The sequence below is a fragment of the Salmo salar genome, chromosome ssa25, assembly GCF_905237065.1.
Source record: "Salmo salar chromosome ssa25, Ssal_v3.1, whole genome shotgun sequence".
In the NCBI taxonomy this organism is placed as follows: Eukaryota; Metazoa; Chordata; class Actinopteri; order Salmoniformes; family Salmonidae; genus Salmo; species Salmo salar.
This window is the reverse complement of record NC_059466.1, coordinates 7,732,489-7,751,167: the sequence shown is the minus strand read 5'-3', so window position 1 is coordinate 7,751,167 and position 18,679 is coordinate 7,732,489. Positions and strand designations below refer to the sequence as shown.

The 18,679-nt window shown below is 41.8% G+C and overlaps 1 protein-coding gene across 3 annotated transcripts; it reads right to left on the bottom strand.

The window, feature by feature from the left end:
* Positions 1 to 708: 708 nt before the first annotated feature.
* Positions 709 to 15,345, bottom strand: stk17b (serine/threonine kinase 17b). 3 transcript variants are annotated; one of them, XM_014172938.2, is made up of 8 exons: positions 14,987 to 15,345; positions 14,508 to 14,643; positions 12,221 to 12,433; positions 3,325 to 3,463; positions 2,761 to 2,887; positions 2,585 to 2,633; positions 2,235 to 2,414; positions 709 to 1,989 (listed from the first exon to the last, which is right to left on the bottom strand). In XM_014172938.2, the coding sequence occupies exons 2-8, from the start codon at positions 14,624 to 14,626 to the stop codon at positions 1,770 to 1,772; spliced, it is 1,047 nt and encodes a 348-aa protein (XP_014028413.1). In that variant the 5' UTR covers positions 14,627 to 14,643; positions 14,987 to 15,345; the 3' UTR covers positions 709 to 1,769.
* Positions 15,346 to 18,679: the final 3,334 nt, after the last annotated feature.

Here is an 18,679-nt window from a genome sequence, read left to right as displayed (position 1 = left end):
CCTAGTGCCATCCCTATGGTGAAGCATGGTGGTGGCAGCATCATGCTGTGGGAATGTTTTTCAGCAGCAGGGACTGGGAGACTAGTCAGGATTGAAGGGAAGATGAATGAAGCAAAGTACAGAGAGATCCTTGATGAAAACCTGCTCGAGAACGCTCAGGACCTCAGACTGGGTCGAAGGTTCACCTTCCAACAGGACAACAACCCTAAGCACACAGCCAAGAAAACACAGAAGTGGCTTCGGGACAAGTCTTTGAATGCCCTTGAGTGGCCCAGCAGAGCCTGGACTTGAACCCGATCGAACATCCCTGGAGAACTGAAACGCTCCCTATCCAACCGGACAGAGCTTGAGAGGATCTGCAGCGAAACATGGGAGAAACTCCCCAAATACAGTTGTGCCAAGCTTGTAGCGTCATACCCAAGAAGACTCGAGGCTGTAATCGCTGCCAAATGTGCTTCTAAAGACCTGTTTTTGCTTTGTCATTATGGGGTATTGTGTGTAGAAGGAGAAAAAAACTATTTAATCAATTTTAGAACAAGGCTGTAACTTAAAATGTAGAAAAGGCAGGGTGTGAATACTTTCCAAATGCACTGTACCTGACTCCCATTGAGCTTTAAATGCTTCCTAGCCCTAGAAAAATAGAATAGCTTTTAAATGCTGATTAAAGGGATGCAGATTAGATTACTTTGGTGAACATCAGAAAATAAGTTGTGTTCAAGTTATACTTTAAAAAAACAACATGGAATTAAAAACACTTCAGAGGGCATGGTTATTTTCCAGTTAAGTAATTCATGAAATACCCAGATGATAAATAGAAAGTGCTTCAGTCACATTTGCCTTAAGCTAATGATTAAAGAGGAACTGACAACTTTGCAGAAACATTTGAGTAAGCATGGGTGTGGTGTGAACTGTCCATGAGTCACCTTTTTTAGAACCCTCTTAAACTGCCTCTATTACTGTGGAATTGTAAACCAGGAGAGTTCAGGTAAACAAACACTGTAATAGACAGAAAATAGCGTGACTCATTGGCTTACTTATTATGCAGGCCATGGCTGGGTAATGTGTGCATAGAAAACCTGTCTTCAATGACATGTTTTCAGATGTGGTGTGTTGTAGAGTGCCTGAGAACTAGACAATGGAATGTCAGATGGAATGGAATGTAATATGCCACTTGGCATAAGCCATGGCCCAAAGCTGATGCTTGTTCGGGACTAGGGAGGTAACGTACATCTTGGGTCAAGCAAACAAGCATATAGTACGAGGATACTTTACTTTCACCTCAAAGAGACTGATTTAGCTTGTATCTGCACAGCTCAGTGTTCTTTCGAATTCTTTTAGCACAAAATACTAAAAGCATGGGGCGTCTAAGAACACTTTTACGACCACTTATTAGCCTTCTGGCAAAATGGTCAAGTAATAATTTGACTGTTTAAAATGTCTCTTAAAAGTTTGTGGAAAAACAGTATAGCATAGATTTCCCTTGTGATATATCTGGCCACCCATTCTCTGTAAATTCAGGGACATAAATGAACCAGACAAAACAAAAGACAAAACAGCTCACTATAAAATACTATTACTAATTAGATCACAAAGTAAGCTGGTTAACTTTGGTTTGGCCGGACACACTGGATACAAGCAAGCGGTAGAACAGGACTGAATAGCTCTTGGGTAGGCAACAGTGCTGCCTGCAGGTTCCTTGCTGCATAAAACCAATAAAAGCATAAGGGGAGGTCGCAGGAGGGGGGGGCGCTTGCGTCGCTCTTTCCCCCTCAAAAGTCAGAGGCGGGCGTCTCCACCTCAAACCGAAACCGCTTGGCGTGGGGCGAGTCCAAGGTGAAGTTCTCCTTGTCTTCTGGGTCCTCGGGTGGGGCGGCCCACTTGTTACCGCTGCTCCTCACGCGGGGTGTACGTGGCGTGACGGGCTCGGTAATTGGGTATTGATGCCACAGCCAGGGGTGGGTCATGCAGTCGGCTGCACTGGACCTGTCCCTGTGTGGAGAGGGTGAAGACGGACCAAGGTGAACACCAAGTGGTGAAAGTTCTAGCTGAATTTATATGTCACAAAATGCAAATATTTAAAATGAAAATGACAAAAGGTATAGTAAGTACAAAAACAATTAATTATCATCTGTATTGCTAAACACAATTTGTGACAACACTTCCTGTCAGTAGCAGTACTTCCCTTATGATTTGAATTCCCTGAACTTTTACTGGTCTGCAACATTCCCACTTACTCTGGTGTTTTGACCAACAGCTTGCGGATGAAGTCGACGGCGAGCTCCGACACCCTGGAGAAGGCCTCTTGGCTGTAGTCCACATTGACTTGGGACACATTCAGGTATGTCTCCTGTTTGTCGTCCCCTGCAAACGGAGACTCGCCCGTCACCAGCATGTAGGCTATCACCCCCACACTCCTGAGGAATAACACACCCAGAACACAGTTAGTACAAATGTGTCAGAGTACACACGTGTGTTGACCTGCAAACACACACTTCACACAAGTGCCTTAGGCAGGCAGGCAGGCACGCACATACATATCTATCCACAGTCATTTAAGTTGATAGTGTTGATTGTGATGACTCACCACAAGTCAGTTGCTGTGGTGATAGGCTCGTAGTTTAAAATTTCTGGAGCTAAGGTATAACAAGGGAGAAAGAGAGGCCAGATCATTACATCGCAACATTGATAGTGTAGAATGTCAGACTTAATTGCAACTGGTTTAGGGAATGTTGGACGCAAGTTAAATGGACGTTGCCTTACCCACGTACTCGGGCGTGCCCAAGATCTCTCGGAGCTCTCCGACTGTGCCCAGTTTGCGTGCCAGGCCAAAGTCCACAATCTTTATGTCCCCCAGCGGAGCCAGGCTGGTCAAGAGAATGTTCTGGGGCTGTAAGAAAGAGGGAAGATTAGTCCAATAGGGTGACATAAGTTTGTGCAGGGTCATAATACGTCTGTATACAGCACAATCCTTTCTGCATGTGATCATGTTTACAGAGGAGAAGTGGGGCGGCAGGTAGCCTAGCAGTTAAGGGCGTTGGGCCAGTAACCAAAAAGTCACTGGTTTGAATCCCCAAGCTGACTAGGAGAACAATCTGTCATTGTGTCCTTGAGCAAGGCACTTAACCCTAACTGCTCCTGTAAATCGTTCTGGTAAAATGTAAATATGCAGATGGTGATGTAAAGATTAATAAAGGGAGCAAATAAAGTTGAGAAGTGTATTTTAGGTGTATGCACGTGTTTTTGTTGTATGTGTGTGTGCGCAGTGCACTTCTGTTTGTAAACTAGTCTGTGTGTGTGTGCATTAAGAGGTGTGGAGGGACAGACCTTGAGGTCCAGGTGCACCACGCTAGTCTGGTGGAGGAGGTGGACGCCCTCCAGCATCTGTCTGATCAGCCGTGTGATCTGGCCCTCTGGGAGCAGCTCATCACAGTCACAGTAGTCAAAGATCTCACCCCCTGCCGCACTGTGAAACACGGTAGTCAGTACTGTCAGTGTCTAATGCTAAATATCATAAATTGTTGCATTCTTACATCCATAAAACCTAGGTGGTTTTGGCTCTGATGAGCATATAAGTCTGTTTCATATCCTTTCAGGTTTGGCAAGAGATAATTGGCTATTTCTAATGGAATAGACTATCCCTTTCAGAGTTTACAAGGCACTCTGCTTTCGTGGAAGGATTAGTAAGGCTTTCTTCAAAACTCAATGAAACAAATAGGGAGGGTTGAAACATTTCTATTTGAGTAGGCTCTCAGAATACACAAGAGTGCCAAGGGTGGAGTTTAGGAACAACAGAACTTTCCAACCTAAGGACAGAATGTGGGTTGAATTCTTTATCTCCAATCGGCATTCTAGTTTCTGTTTTGCTGGATTCAGAGTAAAGGTGTACTCGTTCCAATGAAGTTCAAAGTGCAATCACTAGGGATTCTTAATGGTTAACTGGTTAGCCTCTGAAAATACATCCGGTCATGCTTAAAGGTCTATAGGTTAATTTGTATAATTTTGTGGAATTAAATTGGCACGTGTTTGTCAGTCGTCATGTATAGGGCTGTTGCGGTGACTGCAGGGCTGGGCAATCTATCAAATGAATGTCTTTGCACGATATTCCAAATGCCTGTATTGCACAAATCAAGGTTTTGTTATTTTTCATGTTTATGTCCGCTTGTTCTCACGTTGTATTTTTAGTCTTGTCTCCTTCGCTCCTTAGCTGTGCGCACCTTCCCATTTACACCAGAGATCTGTGTATCCATCTCGTCATTATACACGTCTCCGCCCTAACAATGGGAATCATTGTCCCAAAGGCAGGCGACAAGCTAAGGTCCAAAATAAGCCCATAGTGTAGAAACGCATTGGCTTTATTTTGGACAGATTTGAGCAAGAGTGAAACCTCTCGGTTTGCCTCTTCCTCTATGGTTTACACACACACCCTTCCCCCTAGCTCTCTCACCAACACAGTTGAGAGAGAGATCACATCTCTAAAAAGTGGTTTCAACTCGCTATTTGCATTTGAGGTTTGGTCCAACAGAATCAGTCACATGGACACAAACACTGAGACATTATTTTACTGTAATAATGTAGAAGTTAAAAAGGGTATCGTTATGAAAGTTGTCTCAACTACTCAAATTGTATGGAGAGTAGTGACTAAAATGAGAGTATCAATGAATATTGATGCTGGAAAATGAATGCTCAGTTTGTCGCACTCCATTGGGGTACCAAATAACGTTATACTAGCTGTCAAGTCTGTTTTATAAATGTGCAATAAGCATAAAACACAATTATATAAGGAATTGGCAACTCGTTCTCATTCTGAGAAATAAGGTAGGCCACTTGATTTCAACATCTGAACAGAGTGTACAGGCTAACATGTTTTTCAAACAGTTGGAGACAGACAGAAGGGTATGTTCATAACAATTCAACTGTTCAAATAGATCCAAGTTGGCTAAATTTGAAATAAAAAGATTAGCTGGCTAATCACTAGCAAGTTGGCTTGAGACATTGTTGATGAGACCTGTGTTAATTTCTATAGTTTAATGCCTGCTACAAGAAGTTATCATTAGTGAATGTGCATTATGCATGGTTATAGTTACATTTGTGACAAAAATAGGGGCATTTTCATAGACAGACTTGAAAGCCAGTAAGTGCTTATTACAAAAGAAAAAAAAAGCAGGTTAAACTATTTTGATACAATAATTAAATTATTGGAACTAATGGTTGTGGATGGCTTATATTTAGGTACAACTTCACAAGCCCTGCATTCATTAGATTATTGCTGACTGATTCAAATGCAGTGTGGTTGACCTTTAAATTGTCCAATGCTTATTTAGAGAAAATATATTAAGCTGTACAGTATCATTCAAAAAAGTTTGGACACCTCATTCCAGGGTTTTTCTTCATTTTTACTATTTTCTACATTGTAGAATAATAGCGAAGACATCAAAACTCTGAAATAACATATGGAATCATGTAGTAACCAAAAAGAAAACAAGTGTTAAACAAATCAAGATATATTTTATATGTAGCCAACCTTTGCCAGCTTTGTAAACTCTTAGCATGCTCTGAACCAGCTTCACCTGGAATGCTTTTCAAACAGTCTTGAAAGAGTTCCCACATATGCTGAGCACTTGTTGGCTGCTTTTTCTTCACTCAGTGGTCCAACTCATCCAAAACCATCTCAATTAGGTTTAGGTCGGGTGATTGTGGAGGCCAGGTCATCTGATGCATCACTCAGCCTGGAGGTGTGTTGGGTCATTGTCCTGTTAAAATACAAATGATCGTCCCCCTAAGCGCAAACCAGATGGGATGGCGTATCGCTGCAGAATGCTGTGGTAGCCATGCTGGTTAAGCATGCCTTGAATAAAAAATAATTTAAAAAATAAAATAAAAATAAATAAAAAGAATTCAGACCAGCAAAGCACTCCCACACCATCACACCACCTCCTCCATGCCTCACGGTTGGAACGACACATGCGGAGATCATCCGTTCACGCGTCTCAAAGACACGGCAGTTGGATTGAAAAATGTCAAATTTGGACTCAGACCAAAAGGACCGATTTCCACCAGTCTAATGTCCATTGTTCTTGTTTCTTGGCCCAAGCAAGTGTGTTATTCTTATTGGTGTCCGTTAGAAGTGGTTTCCTTGCAGCAATTCGGCCATGAAGGCCTGATTCATGCAGTCTCCTCTGAAAAGTTGATGTTGAGATGTGTCTGTTACTTGAACTCTGAAGAATATATTTGGGCTGCAATTCTGAGGCTGGTAACTCTACTGAACGTATCCTCTGCAGCAGAGGTAACGCTGGGTCTTCCTTTCCTGTGGCAGTCCTCATGAGTTTCATCATAGCGCTTGATGGTTTTTGTGACTGCACTTGAAGAAACTTTCTTGTTCTTGAAATTTTCCAGATTGACTGAACTTCATGCCTTAAAGTAATGATGGACTGTGGTTTCTCATTGCTTATTTGAGCAGTTCATGCCATAATATGGACTTGGTCTTTTACCAAAAAGGGCCATCTTCTATATACCACCCTACCTCGGTCACAACACAACTGATTGGCTCAAACTTTTAACAAGGAACACCTGTTAATTGAAATGCATTCCTGGTGACTACCTTACAAAGCTGGATGAGAGAATGCCAAGTGTGCAAAGCTGTCATCAAGGCAACGGGTGGCTACTTTGAAGAATCTCAATTTCTCATTGTTTAACACTTTTTTGGTTACTACATGATTCCATGTGTGTTATTTCATACAGTGCCTTGCAAAAGTATTCATCCCCCTCTGCATTTTTCCTATTGAGTTGCATTACAACCTGTAATTTATATAGATTTTTATTTGGATTTCATGTAATAGACATACACAATAGTCCAAACGGGTAAATTGAAATGAATAAAAAAAATATAAACAAATAAAAAAAATTAACAGAAAAGTGGTGCGTGCATATGTATTCACCCCTTGCTATGAAGTCCCTAAATACGATCTGGTGCAACCAATTACCTTCAGAAGTCACATAATTAGTTAAAGTCCAACTGTGTGCAATCAAAGTGTCACATGATATCAATTTTTTCCATATATACACATATATATATATATATACACACACACACTCTCTCTGAAAGGCCCCAGAGTCTGCAACACCACCAAGCAAGCGGCACCACCAAGCAAGCGGCACCACCAAGCAAGCGGCACCACCAAGCAAGCGGCACCACCAAGCAAGCGGCACCACCAAGCAAGCGGCACCATGAAGACCAAGCTCTCCAAACAGGTCAGGGACAAAGTTGTGGAGAAGCACAGATCAGGGTTGGGATATAAAAAAAAGATCAGAAACTTTGAACATCCCATGGAGCCCCATTAAATCCATTATTAAAAAAATTGAAAGAATATAGCACCACAACAAACCAGCCAAGAGAGGGCCCCTGACCAAAACTCACAGACCAGGCAATAAGGGCATTAATCAGAGAAGCAACAAAGAGACCAAAGGTAGCCCTGAAGAAGCAGCAAAGCTCCACAGTGGAGATTGGAGTATCTGTCCATAGGACCACTTTAAGCCATACACTCCACAGAGCTGGGCTTTACAGAAGAGTGGCCAGAAAAAAGCCATTGCTTAATTAAAGAAAAAAAAATAAGCAAACATTTGGTGTTTGCCTAAAGGCATGTGGGAGACTCCCAAAACATATTGAAGAAGGTACTCTGGTCAGATGAGACTAAAATTGAACTTTTTGGCCATCGAGGGAAACGCCATTTCTGGCGCAAACCCAACACCTCTCACCACCCCGAGAACACCATCCCCACATTGAAGTATGGTGGCGGCAGCATCATGTTGTGGGGATGTTTTTCCATCGGCAGGAACTGGGAAACTAGTCAGAATTGAAGGGATGATGGATGGCGCTAAATACAGGGAAATTCTTGAGGGGAAACCGGTTTCAGTCTTCCAGAGATTTGAGACTGGGATGGAGGTTCACCTTCCAGCAGGACAATGACCCTAAGCATACTGCTAAAGCAACACTTGAGTGGTTTCAGGGGAAACATTTAAATGCCTTGGAATGGCCTAGTCTGAATCTGTGGTATGATTTGAAGATTGCTGTACACCAGCGGAACCCATCCAACTTGAAGGAGCTGGAGCAGTTTTGCCTTGAAGAATGGGCAAACATTCCAGTGGCTAGATGTGCTAAGCTTATAGAGACACAGCTGCAAGTCTCTTGGGGTATAATTGCTGCAAAAGGTGGCTCTACAAAGTATTGCCTTTTTTTTGGGGGGGGGGGTGAATAGTTATGCACGCTCAAGTTCTGTTTTTTTGTCTTATTTCTTTTTTGTTTCACAAAAAAAGATTTTGTATCTTCAAAGTGGTAGGCATGTTGTGTAAATCAAATGATACAACCCCCCCCAAAAAAATCTATTTTAATTCCAGGTTGTAAGGCAACAAAATAGGAAAAATGCCAAGGGGGGTGAATACTTTCGCAAGCCACTTTAGTTTTGATGTCTTCACTATTATTCTACAATGTAGAAAATGGTCAAAAAAGTTGTATAAAAAATAAAAAATAAACCTGGAATGAGTAGGTGTATCCAAACATTTGAATGATAGTGTATATGATGAAGAGATATGGCCATATCGCTCAGCCCTATGTGGCTGTATTAGCGCCACACCGGCAGTGATGAGTCATGACTGCAGTAAAATTCCACATGACCGTTGAGCCACGGTAATCTCCTTTCATGCATTCTGGACTAGAGGTCGACCGATTATGATTTTTCAACGCCGATTTTATTTATTCATATATATATATATATCGTCCGATTAATCGGTATCGGCTTTTTTTGGTCCTCCAATAATCGGTATTGGCGTTGAAAAAATCATAATCGGTATTATATATATATATATATATATATAAATATATATATAAAACCAGTTAAGAACAAATTCTTATTTACAATGACAGCCTACCCCGGCCAAACATTAACACGGATGAAGCTGGGCATATTGTGCACCGCCCTATGGGCCTCCCAATCATGGTGGGTTGTGATACAGCCTGGAATCGAACCAGGGTCTCTAACCTCTATGGGCTAGGTGGGACGCTTGTATGTTTTTTATCCAGCCGTGTCAATACTGCCCCCTAGCCCTAACAGGCTAAGGCACTGGATCGGGAGCCCCAACTGTAGGCTAGGCCTAATATAGATTACTTAATAAAATGTAATAACATTAAAAAAATACAAAAATTATTTCCCCCCTCTCTCAGCTCACTCTTGCGCCTTGCTCCAGTTGTAGCCAGTCACTAGGCTACCTCAGATGCCAACCTATGTCAGAAGGATAAATTATAAAGGCTTTGATGGAGGAATTGCAACGTCTTGCTCCAGCCAAGGACCATCACTAACATTAGAACCAAGGAAAGAGCAATGTTTTAGCTAAATATGATAGAGTTGTCTTTGACAATGAAGGAACCAAGTTCACTACATGACCAAAAGTATGTGGACATCTGCTATTCAAACATCATTCCAAAAATCATGGGCATTAATATGGAGTTGGAACCCCCCCTTGTTAGCTCTACTCCTAACAAGTTTACCTTCAAACCCAATTGTTTGCGTATTTAACTAAGCCCGTGCCATCTGAGGTGAAGAGTGATATATAAATAGATTGACCTATGCAGTACTGACGCTCAGGTTAACTTTATGTTTCATGTTCAAGTTGTAGATGTTAATGTGTTGTAAATGTTCATATGGTGTACAGTGCTCAGCTGTAGGCTACAGTTTTATGAAGGTGCTGAGCAGACCATCCTGCTGGGGTCTGTCCTCATCCTCCAGCCTTAATCATCTACATTTAGGTCATTTAGAATACGGTCTTAACCAGATCAACTTAGGCCTACAGTGAGTGCAGGTAAGACAACTACATATCACTGTCGCATATGGAATTACTTTTCACTGCGTCAACCTCTACTAGACGTAGCCTACAAAAGTAACCTACAAAATGGATCGGCAGAAAAGCACCGCCTCCATTCGCTTTTTGAGTGCATACAGATATGTATTTTTTCACCTGCCCATTTGATAACGGCTATTCTAAATCAAAACAATGTTTACATATTAATAAAGACAAGATTAAATTGAGAATAGTCTGATCAGTGAAAATATGATAACTTGATGAGAGAACAGCTGTGCAGCCTGAGGCAAGGAACAGAGTGCAAGCTTTTTTTTTGCTACTTTCTCAAATCATCAGCCTATAGTTGTACCATGCTGTTTTGATTTAGAAGACATTCTAAGGTTTGTATCAATCACATCTAAAGTTACATATAACTCTCAATCTAGCATATAGGACCTGTTTCAAATGATAACTTTTACGCTCAACACAGCCACTTCATATGCGCACTCACTGTAATGGGAAAAATATATTTCTATTTTCTTTAGCTAAGTTCAATTATATTCCTCTTTCTATAAAATCAGATAAAATAATGGCACGGGACTTGAGCATATCTTGTCTGCTAAATGAACAAGCCTACGGCATGGAGCATAGCCAGATAACATTAGCCTACAGTAGGCCAACTCATATTCTGTTCTTCTGAAATACATGAGCTTCCTATCATGTTCCTTTAGAACTGACTAAAATAAATAATGGATTGATTGTGATGGTGTACATTAAATTGATTTATTATACTTATTTTTTTATGTAGATGTTCAAAAGGAGTGCAGCTTGTATGTGTAGAGGCCTGGAGATGCTAAACATGTTTACGTTAATAAACGGTCAATTACTGTGAGACCAGCATTCTTTTGCATGACAATAACAGGCTGGCAAAATTTCATGACCGCCACAGCCCTAGTCATGCATCTTATTTATTACACTCGCACAGCATACAGAGCCTAGTTTGAGGAGCGGAATAGCCCATCACCTGTCAGACTGTGCAAGAGCACCTCCTGAAAAAGCTGGTACTGGAGTGAAACGTGCTTTTATAAACCCAGTCATTGCGCAATAAATAACTATTCTAAATGCAATCGCTATTAAACTCTTGATGACCATGATTAAAAAGAGATACTACTTTTATTTCTCAATCTCAACTCGTAATTCAAGAGCACCTCACATTCCCATTCGAGTGCATAGGCTATAGTCAACGGTAGGCAGGCTATCAGTGCGTCACCCACCACTTTGCAACGTGAGCTTGAGGCAGTATAATTGTTTGAAACCTGAACGTTTTACTTTACTTCAAATAATGAGCCATGTCTTACATTGTTTCAAAGTAGCCTAGCCAAAATCCTACCATAGAAACCTGGAGGAAATTTTATAAAGACTTCCTCATGCCATTAGTGGCAGGTAGCCTAGTGGTTAGAGCAGTAACCGAAAGGTTGCTGGTTTGAATCCCCGAGCTGACAAGGTAAAAATCTGTCATTCTTCCCCTGAACAAAGCAGTTAACCCACTGTTCTCTGGTAGGCCGTCATAAATAAGAATTTGTTCTTAACCGACTTGCCTAGTTAAATAAAGCCCCCCAAAAAATGTATTCACCATAATTTCTCTACTGTTTTTTTATATGAACTTTCTTTTGCTGTCCAGAAGCCTAAGGCACAATCCTAGTCATTGCAACCCATCCTAGGTGTTGGTATTAGATTCCCCATCTTTTAGGTTCTAACAGAGATTTTTAGCTCTGTCATATATGGAACTGCTCACATAGGTGCGCTGTTAAGAACTGTGTTTTTCCGAGAATTGCATTTTGGCAAATATTTGAAAATGGCGTTTTATTAACTGCTTCATTACAGGGGTTGCATGCTCAATCATAGGATATAGCCTTTTGACTGTAAAACGATAGGCTTGCTATTGTTGAATGTTTCCATTAAGCTCTTAATGAAAAATGTCCGTTCCTGGTATGCATGCATGCATAGCATTTTCTGTTGGTCACGTCACTTTAGTCTTGTAAAAAAATATAACCGTTTGTTGACCCGGTTAATGGGGGGGGTTAGTCAGAAGCAAAATGTACCTAAATTTGCATCCATAGCAATCACACATTATACTGTCTCAGTTATATGATAACTGTTAAGATTTTTAAAATAGCCCATCGTCTGTCCTGTACAATGGATAGGTTATATATTTAAAAAAATTGAAACATACATGAGTTAAGGAGTTGACAGATGTAGTGGAGGAAGCTGATGGCGGTGTGAAGTGGATGTTTTGGGAACAATAAACATTTCAAATGTTACTGATTGAACTGATAGCATTGAGTGCAATATATATATATATATAAAAAAAAAGTTTCCAATAATAACTCACTATTCCAGCAGCAGGATGATGTCGTGGTCTGTCTCGTAGGCAGCTTGCAGGTTGACCACACGAGGGTTGTTACAGGCCGCCTCCAGCACGGCCATCTCGTGCACCACCTCGGCCCGGCAGTCTCGGCCCTGCCGCCGCTTCCGCAGGAACTTGGCGGCGAACACCTTTCCCGTGGCCTTCTCCATGCACCGCTTCACCACTGCAAATTTCCCCCTGGCACCAAGGACAGAGCGAGGGAGGGCTGAGTCATTTTTTATCACACACTATCTGGGTAATTTTTGTCTTCTCTGAAGGAGACAACATTGTTACCATTTGTACATCAGTTCATACAGTACCAGTCGAAAGTTTGAACACACCTACTCATTCGGGTTCTTTATTTTTACTATTTTCTACATTGTTGAATAAAAGAATACATCAAAACTATGAAATAACAACTGGAATGATGTAGTAACCAAAAAGTGTTAAACAAATCAAAATATATTTTAGATTCTTCAAAATAGCCACCCTTTGCCTTGATGACAGCTTTGCACACGTGGCATTCTCCCAACCAGCTTCACCTGGAATGCTAAATCAACAGTTTTGAAGGACTTCTCACATATACTGAGCTTTAAAAGTTATTGAAATATTATGGATTGACTGACCTTCATGTCTTAAAGTAATGATGGACTGTCGTTTCTCTTTGCTTATTTGAGGTATTCCTGTCATAATATGGACTTGGTCTTTTACCAAATAGGGCTATCTGCTGTGTACCACCCCTACCTTGTCACAACTGATTGGCTCAAATGCATTAAGGAAAGAATTTCCACAAATTAACTTTTACCAAGGCACACCTGTTAATTGAAACGCACTCCAGGTGACTAATGCACAAAGCTGGTTGAGAGAATGCCAAGAGTGTGCAAAGCTATCATCAAGGAAAAGGGTGGCTACTTTGAAGAATTTCATATATAATATATTTTGATTTGTTTAACACTTTTGGTTATTACATGATTCCATATGTGTTATTTCATAGTTTTGATGTCTTCACTATTATTCTAAAATGTACAAAAAGTAAAAATAAAGAAAAACCCTGTAATGAGTAAGTGTGTCCAAATTTTTGACTGGTACTGTATGTAAAATGTACATTTAGGTCATTTAGCAGACGCTCTTGACCAAAGTTTTAGTGGCCCTCCTGTTGACAGCGGAGAGGAAATGTTGCAGTTTTAAAGCAAGTTCTGTATTTTACACATTTTCCATTGGGCGGAGAGAACATTTAACAATTTTATAACAAATTTCATGCAATTCTACTCATTTCGCCATGTGGTAGTGGAAATTTAGCTGTTTTATAGCCAATTTCCTGCAATTCTACACCTTTTGCCATAGGGTAGAGAGAAACGTTTGCCGTTTTTAATATATCTGAGCGAGGCTGACTAACAAAGTCAAGGGGGGTCCTACAGCCGGTAATTCAACCATGATAACAGATCTTTGTTTGGGCACAAATTCTTAATGTAGCCAACGTTTCCCCTTAAAACTTTGCCAACACCAAGAAAAAAAACACAAACTGGAAGTTTCCAGACTTAGTCGATTTCCTCATTTTTTCTGTGGCTGAGTTCAAATCTGGTTTTCACATGCCCTTGCTTCCTTCCTCCTGAATTGCACTAGCAAGGTTGGGGACACCAGCGATGCGACATACCCTAATGGGTCCTTTATGTTGGCAACAAAGGTTAGGTTTGGCTCATGTAGAGCACTTATTGCCACATCGCTTACAAAAGGACAATGAGGTAATCGTGTGAAAACTAAACAAAAAATGTCCACCAAGGTTGCATTTTCATGAAATTTCATAAAACGAAATGATCTTGTGAGAAATGCCTTTCCACAAATCTATTTGTAGACTTGTCTATTTGGTGCAATTTCTAACATTCAGCCTATCCAACAATAAAAACTCAAGGTACACCAAATCTATCTGATACACAATCTTAGATGTAGCATTGCTAGCTATATTGTAGGTAGGCATTTACAGTTGGTAAACAAAGTTCACGCATCAATGTAGTTAAAAAGTCTTAACTGTTAGTCAACTACTATAGCTAACTACACTGAGATTATCAGAGGTGCCATGTTACAGCTAATTTTAAGGACAACGCTAGTTCTAATCATATTTGACGCGTTAGTTAGTCAGCATTATATTGTGATGTATCACTCTATAATCCAAGAGGCCAGTGATGCATTGGAGTCAGAAGGTCAAAATGTGAGAAGAGAATGGAGGAATTATAAAGTTTGAAAAGGGGACATCGTAACGTTAGCATTGGCTCACCTGCCCAACTCGCCGGTGATTTCGTACATACTGTCCATCGGTTCCGTATTGATAAGGGTTTGGATATCTCCAAGTAACCCAGTAGGTCCATTGCGGTTGTCAAACCGCCTCCGAGACATCGTTGTTGTTAGACTGACTGTGGGAATAAATTAGCGCCTGTTAAGGCCGTAGACTAGCTAGCGAAATGTGTTTAGTGCTAAACCAGTTAAGGTTAGTTGGCAGTTTTATAGCCAACTAGCGTTTACTAACATCGTTATATTAGCTGGATAACGTTACATAGCTACTAGCTAAATAACTAGTTAGTTTGAAATGTTTTTAGCTGTAGAGAACTTGTTAGTTAGTTGTAGAAAAGCTAGCTAACGTTAGTTACTTGTTTGACAGACAGGTCAAGAAGAACAACGGTTAACGTCAGCTCATCTACTGTACAGCAGCTAACTAAACAAGCAAACAACACTAATACGTTAGTTAGCTAACGTTACCCTTTTCTTTTCTAGACAGCGAATTACGTCACTCACGAATTGGCACTTGTGGAGTTGATTGACAAACGTGCCGAAACTGTCCCTTGTGACATCGTTGAGTTATTAGCGATTTTAGTGCCTAGTTTACTAACATCTGGCTGAAATCCTTCCACTCGTCGATGTGCGCAAAACGTCTTCTAATTTTACCACCAATCTCCTGTCCACAGGTTTGATATTTGCCGCCTCGTTATGCGCACGCGCGAGGTGTCTACAGCTTCTTCTTTGGTATCGTGGCGTTCGCACAATTTCTTTGTGCATGTCGCCACCTGCTGTGAGGTATGGAAGGCCAAGAGTTTCAAGTCGTCTTACCCGGAACACGTCTTAACGCTTGTAATTATCATTGTTCACCTGTCCAGTTTGTTTACAGGTGATTTGAACGCTTGTTACGGGCATTTTTATATGGAAGGCCAAGAGTTTCAAATCGTCTTGATTTGAACGCTTGTTGTGGGCATTTTTACACGCGTTCATTACACCTGCATTTACAGGTGATTCGAATGTTTGAATATTGCACTTTCAGACGCATGGAATTGAGCCAGGCATTTTTACACGCGTTCATTACACCTGCATTTACAGGCGATTAGAACTTTTGAATATTGTGCTTTCAGACGCATGAAATTGTGCCACTGAACACGTTCTGGACGCCTGTGTAGTAACGGGTACGTTTCATGTGTCTGAAAGTACCACATTGTAGCCCCTCACACGTCAATTTTCGTGAGTTTGACTTTGTTTGACTTCCGGCCTTTTGCGATGAATCGCTTACTCAGGGAGGGAGGAGATGTTTCTAAATATGGATCAAATTGTTCAAATTAGTCATGGCGTTGGTGAGAAAAATGGAGGAAGAAATTAAAACCACTTTTTCTACATAGCATTACAACTACAAAGCTGACGCTGGGTAGCTCACTTATTTTAATTGAAATAGCAAGGCTAGTAAGCTAGCTCACAATAGTATTCTGTCTAGCCTGTAACTACTGGTTGTTACGTGTGGAACAGAGTAATAGTTCTTTGTTTGTCATTTGGTTGAGACGAACATTATTTTAGAAAATAATTGTTTACTTTGTATATACACTGCTCAAAAAAATAAAGGGAACACTTAAACAACACAATGTAACTCCAAGTCAATCACACTTCTGTGAAATCAAACTGCCCACTTAGGAAGCAACACTGATTGACAATAAATTTCACATGCTGTTGTGCAAATGGAATAGACAACAGGTGGAAATTATAGGCAATTAGCAAGACACCCCCAATAAAGGAGTGTTCTGCAGGTGGGGACCACAGACCACTTCTCAGTTCCTATGCTTCCTGGCTGATGTTTTGGTCACTTTTGAATGCTGGCGGTGCTTTGACTCTAGTGGTAGCATGAGATGGAGTCTACAACCCACACAAGTGGCTCAGGTAGTGCAGCTCATCCAGGATGGCACATCAATGCGAGCTGTGGCAAGAAGGTTTGCTGTGTCTGTCAGCGTAGTGTCCAGAGCATGGAGGCGCTACCAGGAGACAGGCCAGTACATCAGGAGACGTGGAGGAGGCCGTAGGAGGGCAACAACCCAGCAGCAGGACCGCTACCTCCGCCTTTGTGCAAGGAGGAGCAGGAGAAGCACTGCCAGAGCCCTGCAAAATGACCTCCAGCAGGCCACAAATGTGCATGTGTCTGCTCAAACGGTCAGAAACAGACTCCATGAGGGTGGTATGAGGGCCCGACGTCCACAGGTGGGGGTTGTGCTTACAGCCCAACACCGTGCAGGACGTTTGGCATTTGCCAGAGAACACCAAGATTGGCAAATTCGCCACTGGCGCCCTGTGCTCTTCACAGATGAAAGCAGGTTCACACTGAGCACATGTGACAGACGTGACAGAGTCTGGAGACGCCGTGGAGAACGTTCTGCTGCCTGCCACATCCTCCAGCATGACCGGTTTGGCGGTGGGTCAGTCATGGTGTGGGGTGGCATTTCTTTGGGGGGCCGCAAAGCCCTCCATGTGCTCGCCAGAGGTAGCCTGACTGCCATTGGGTACCGAGATGAGATCCTCAGACCCCTTGTGAGACCATATGCTGGTGCGGTTGGCCCTGGGTTCCTCCTAATGCTAGACCTCATGTGGCTGGAGTGTGTCAGCAGTTCCTGCAAGAGGAAGGCATTGATGCTATGGACTGGCCCGCCCGTTCCCCAGACCTGAATCCAATTGAGCACATCTGGGACATCATGTCTCGCTCCATCCACCAACGCCACGTTGCACCACAGACTGTCCAGGAGTTGGCGGATGCTTTAGTCCAGGTCTGGGAGGACATCCCTCAGGAGACCCTCCACCACCTCATCAGGAGCATGCCCAGGCGTTGTAGGGAGGTCATACAGGCACGTGGAGGCCACACACTACTGAGCCTCATTTTGACTTGTTTTAAGGACATTACATCAAAGTTGGATCAGCCTGTAGTGTGGTTTTCCACTTTTAATTATGAGTGTGACTCCAAATCCAGACCTCCATGGGTTGATAAATTGGATTTCCATTGATTATTTTTGTGTGATTTTGTTGTCAGCACATTCAACTATGTAAAGAAAAAAGTATTTAATAAGATTATTTCTTTCATTCAGATCTAGGATTTGTTGTTTATGTGTTCCCTTTATTTGAGCAGTATATTTGTTGTGTAATTGGTTGGCTTTGCTAGTTAGCAAGGTAAGATTTATTTCATCAAGTGGGCTAACTTAGCTAATGTTTTAGGATAACTGGCTAGCTCCTTGCAGAATCTAGACAATGGGGAATAAGATCTGGCTGTTGCAGTGCCCAGAAGAGGTGAGACACAACCACTACAGAGATAAAATGGTAAGATCTCTATCTTGAGCAGCCATATTTCAAGGTTGAACCAATGCAATAGGTATTTTATTCCCTTGCTAAATGAGCTGCTTTTCCTGACAATGACAATGTCTTATTTTATGTTTGCTAAAATGTATGTTTTGTACTGTTACTTTTTACATGCTGAAACAGTCTCATTAGTTTTGAGCTAGACTATGATCGGGGAAATGTCTACTTGTCACGATTCCGTAAGGCAGGAGGAAAAGGCAGAGTCAAACGCAGGAGACGTAGTCCAGTAGTGCCGTAGAACGGTATATTTATTGCACCGAAAAAACCACTCGGCGTGACAAAAGAGCATAGGGTGTGCCCAGAGACCACACGGGAACACAGTCAACCCCGAGAAAACAAAGACACGCACGGGGCGCAGCCCGGCAAATATAACATTCCTCTAGCGAGAATCCGCTGGGGAAAAATGTGCAAAAACACAGACGTTCACAGACCTGCCCGCTGACGAATAAACAATCCCGCACAAAACACAAACCAAAAAGGAACAAACTAAATACCCCCCCCCCCTACTAATTACAGAAAAGGAAACAGGTGCGGGCTTAAACAGACAAAACACAACGAACACAGAACATAGATCGGTGGCAGGTAGTAGACCCGCGACGACGACCGCCGAGCGCCGCCCGGCCGAGGATGGGCACCATTTTCTGTGGATACTGTGACACTACTACCCTTTTTAAAATGTTGAATGAAATTAGCACCGTTTCTAATAGTTTGTTGCTACTGTCTGGTGAGGAAGTGGGTAACATGGAATTCATTGGAGGAGGAAGGGATAATTAATGAGAATCAGAACTTGGACAATGTCAG

Bases quoted from the DNA above. Each gene is read 5' to 3' on its own strand.
- stk17b (XM_014172938.2), bottom strand. From the start codon at position 14,626: ATGTCTCGGAGGCGGTTTGACAACCGCAATGGACCTACTGGGTTACTT. The intron at 12,434-14,507 runs GTGAGCCAATGC...CCTTGGTGCCAG, and splicing joins ATCACCGGCGAGTTGGGCAG to GGGGAAATTTGCAGTGGTGA. The intron at 2,888-3,324 runs GTCTGTCCCTCC...TCTTTCTTACAG, and splicing joins TGGTGCACCTGGACCTCAAG to CCCCAGAACATTCTCTTGAC.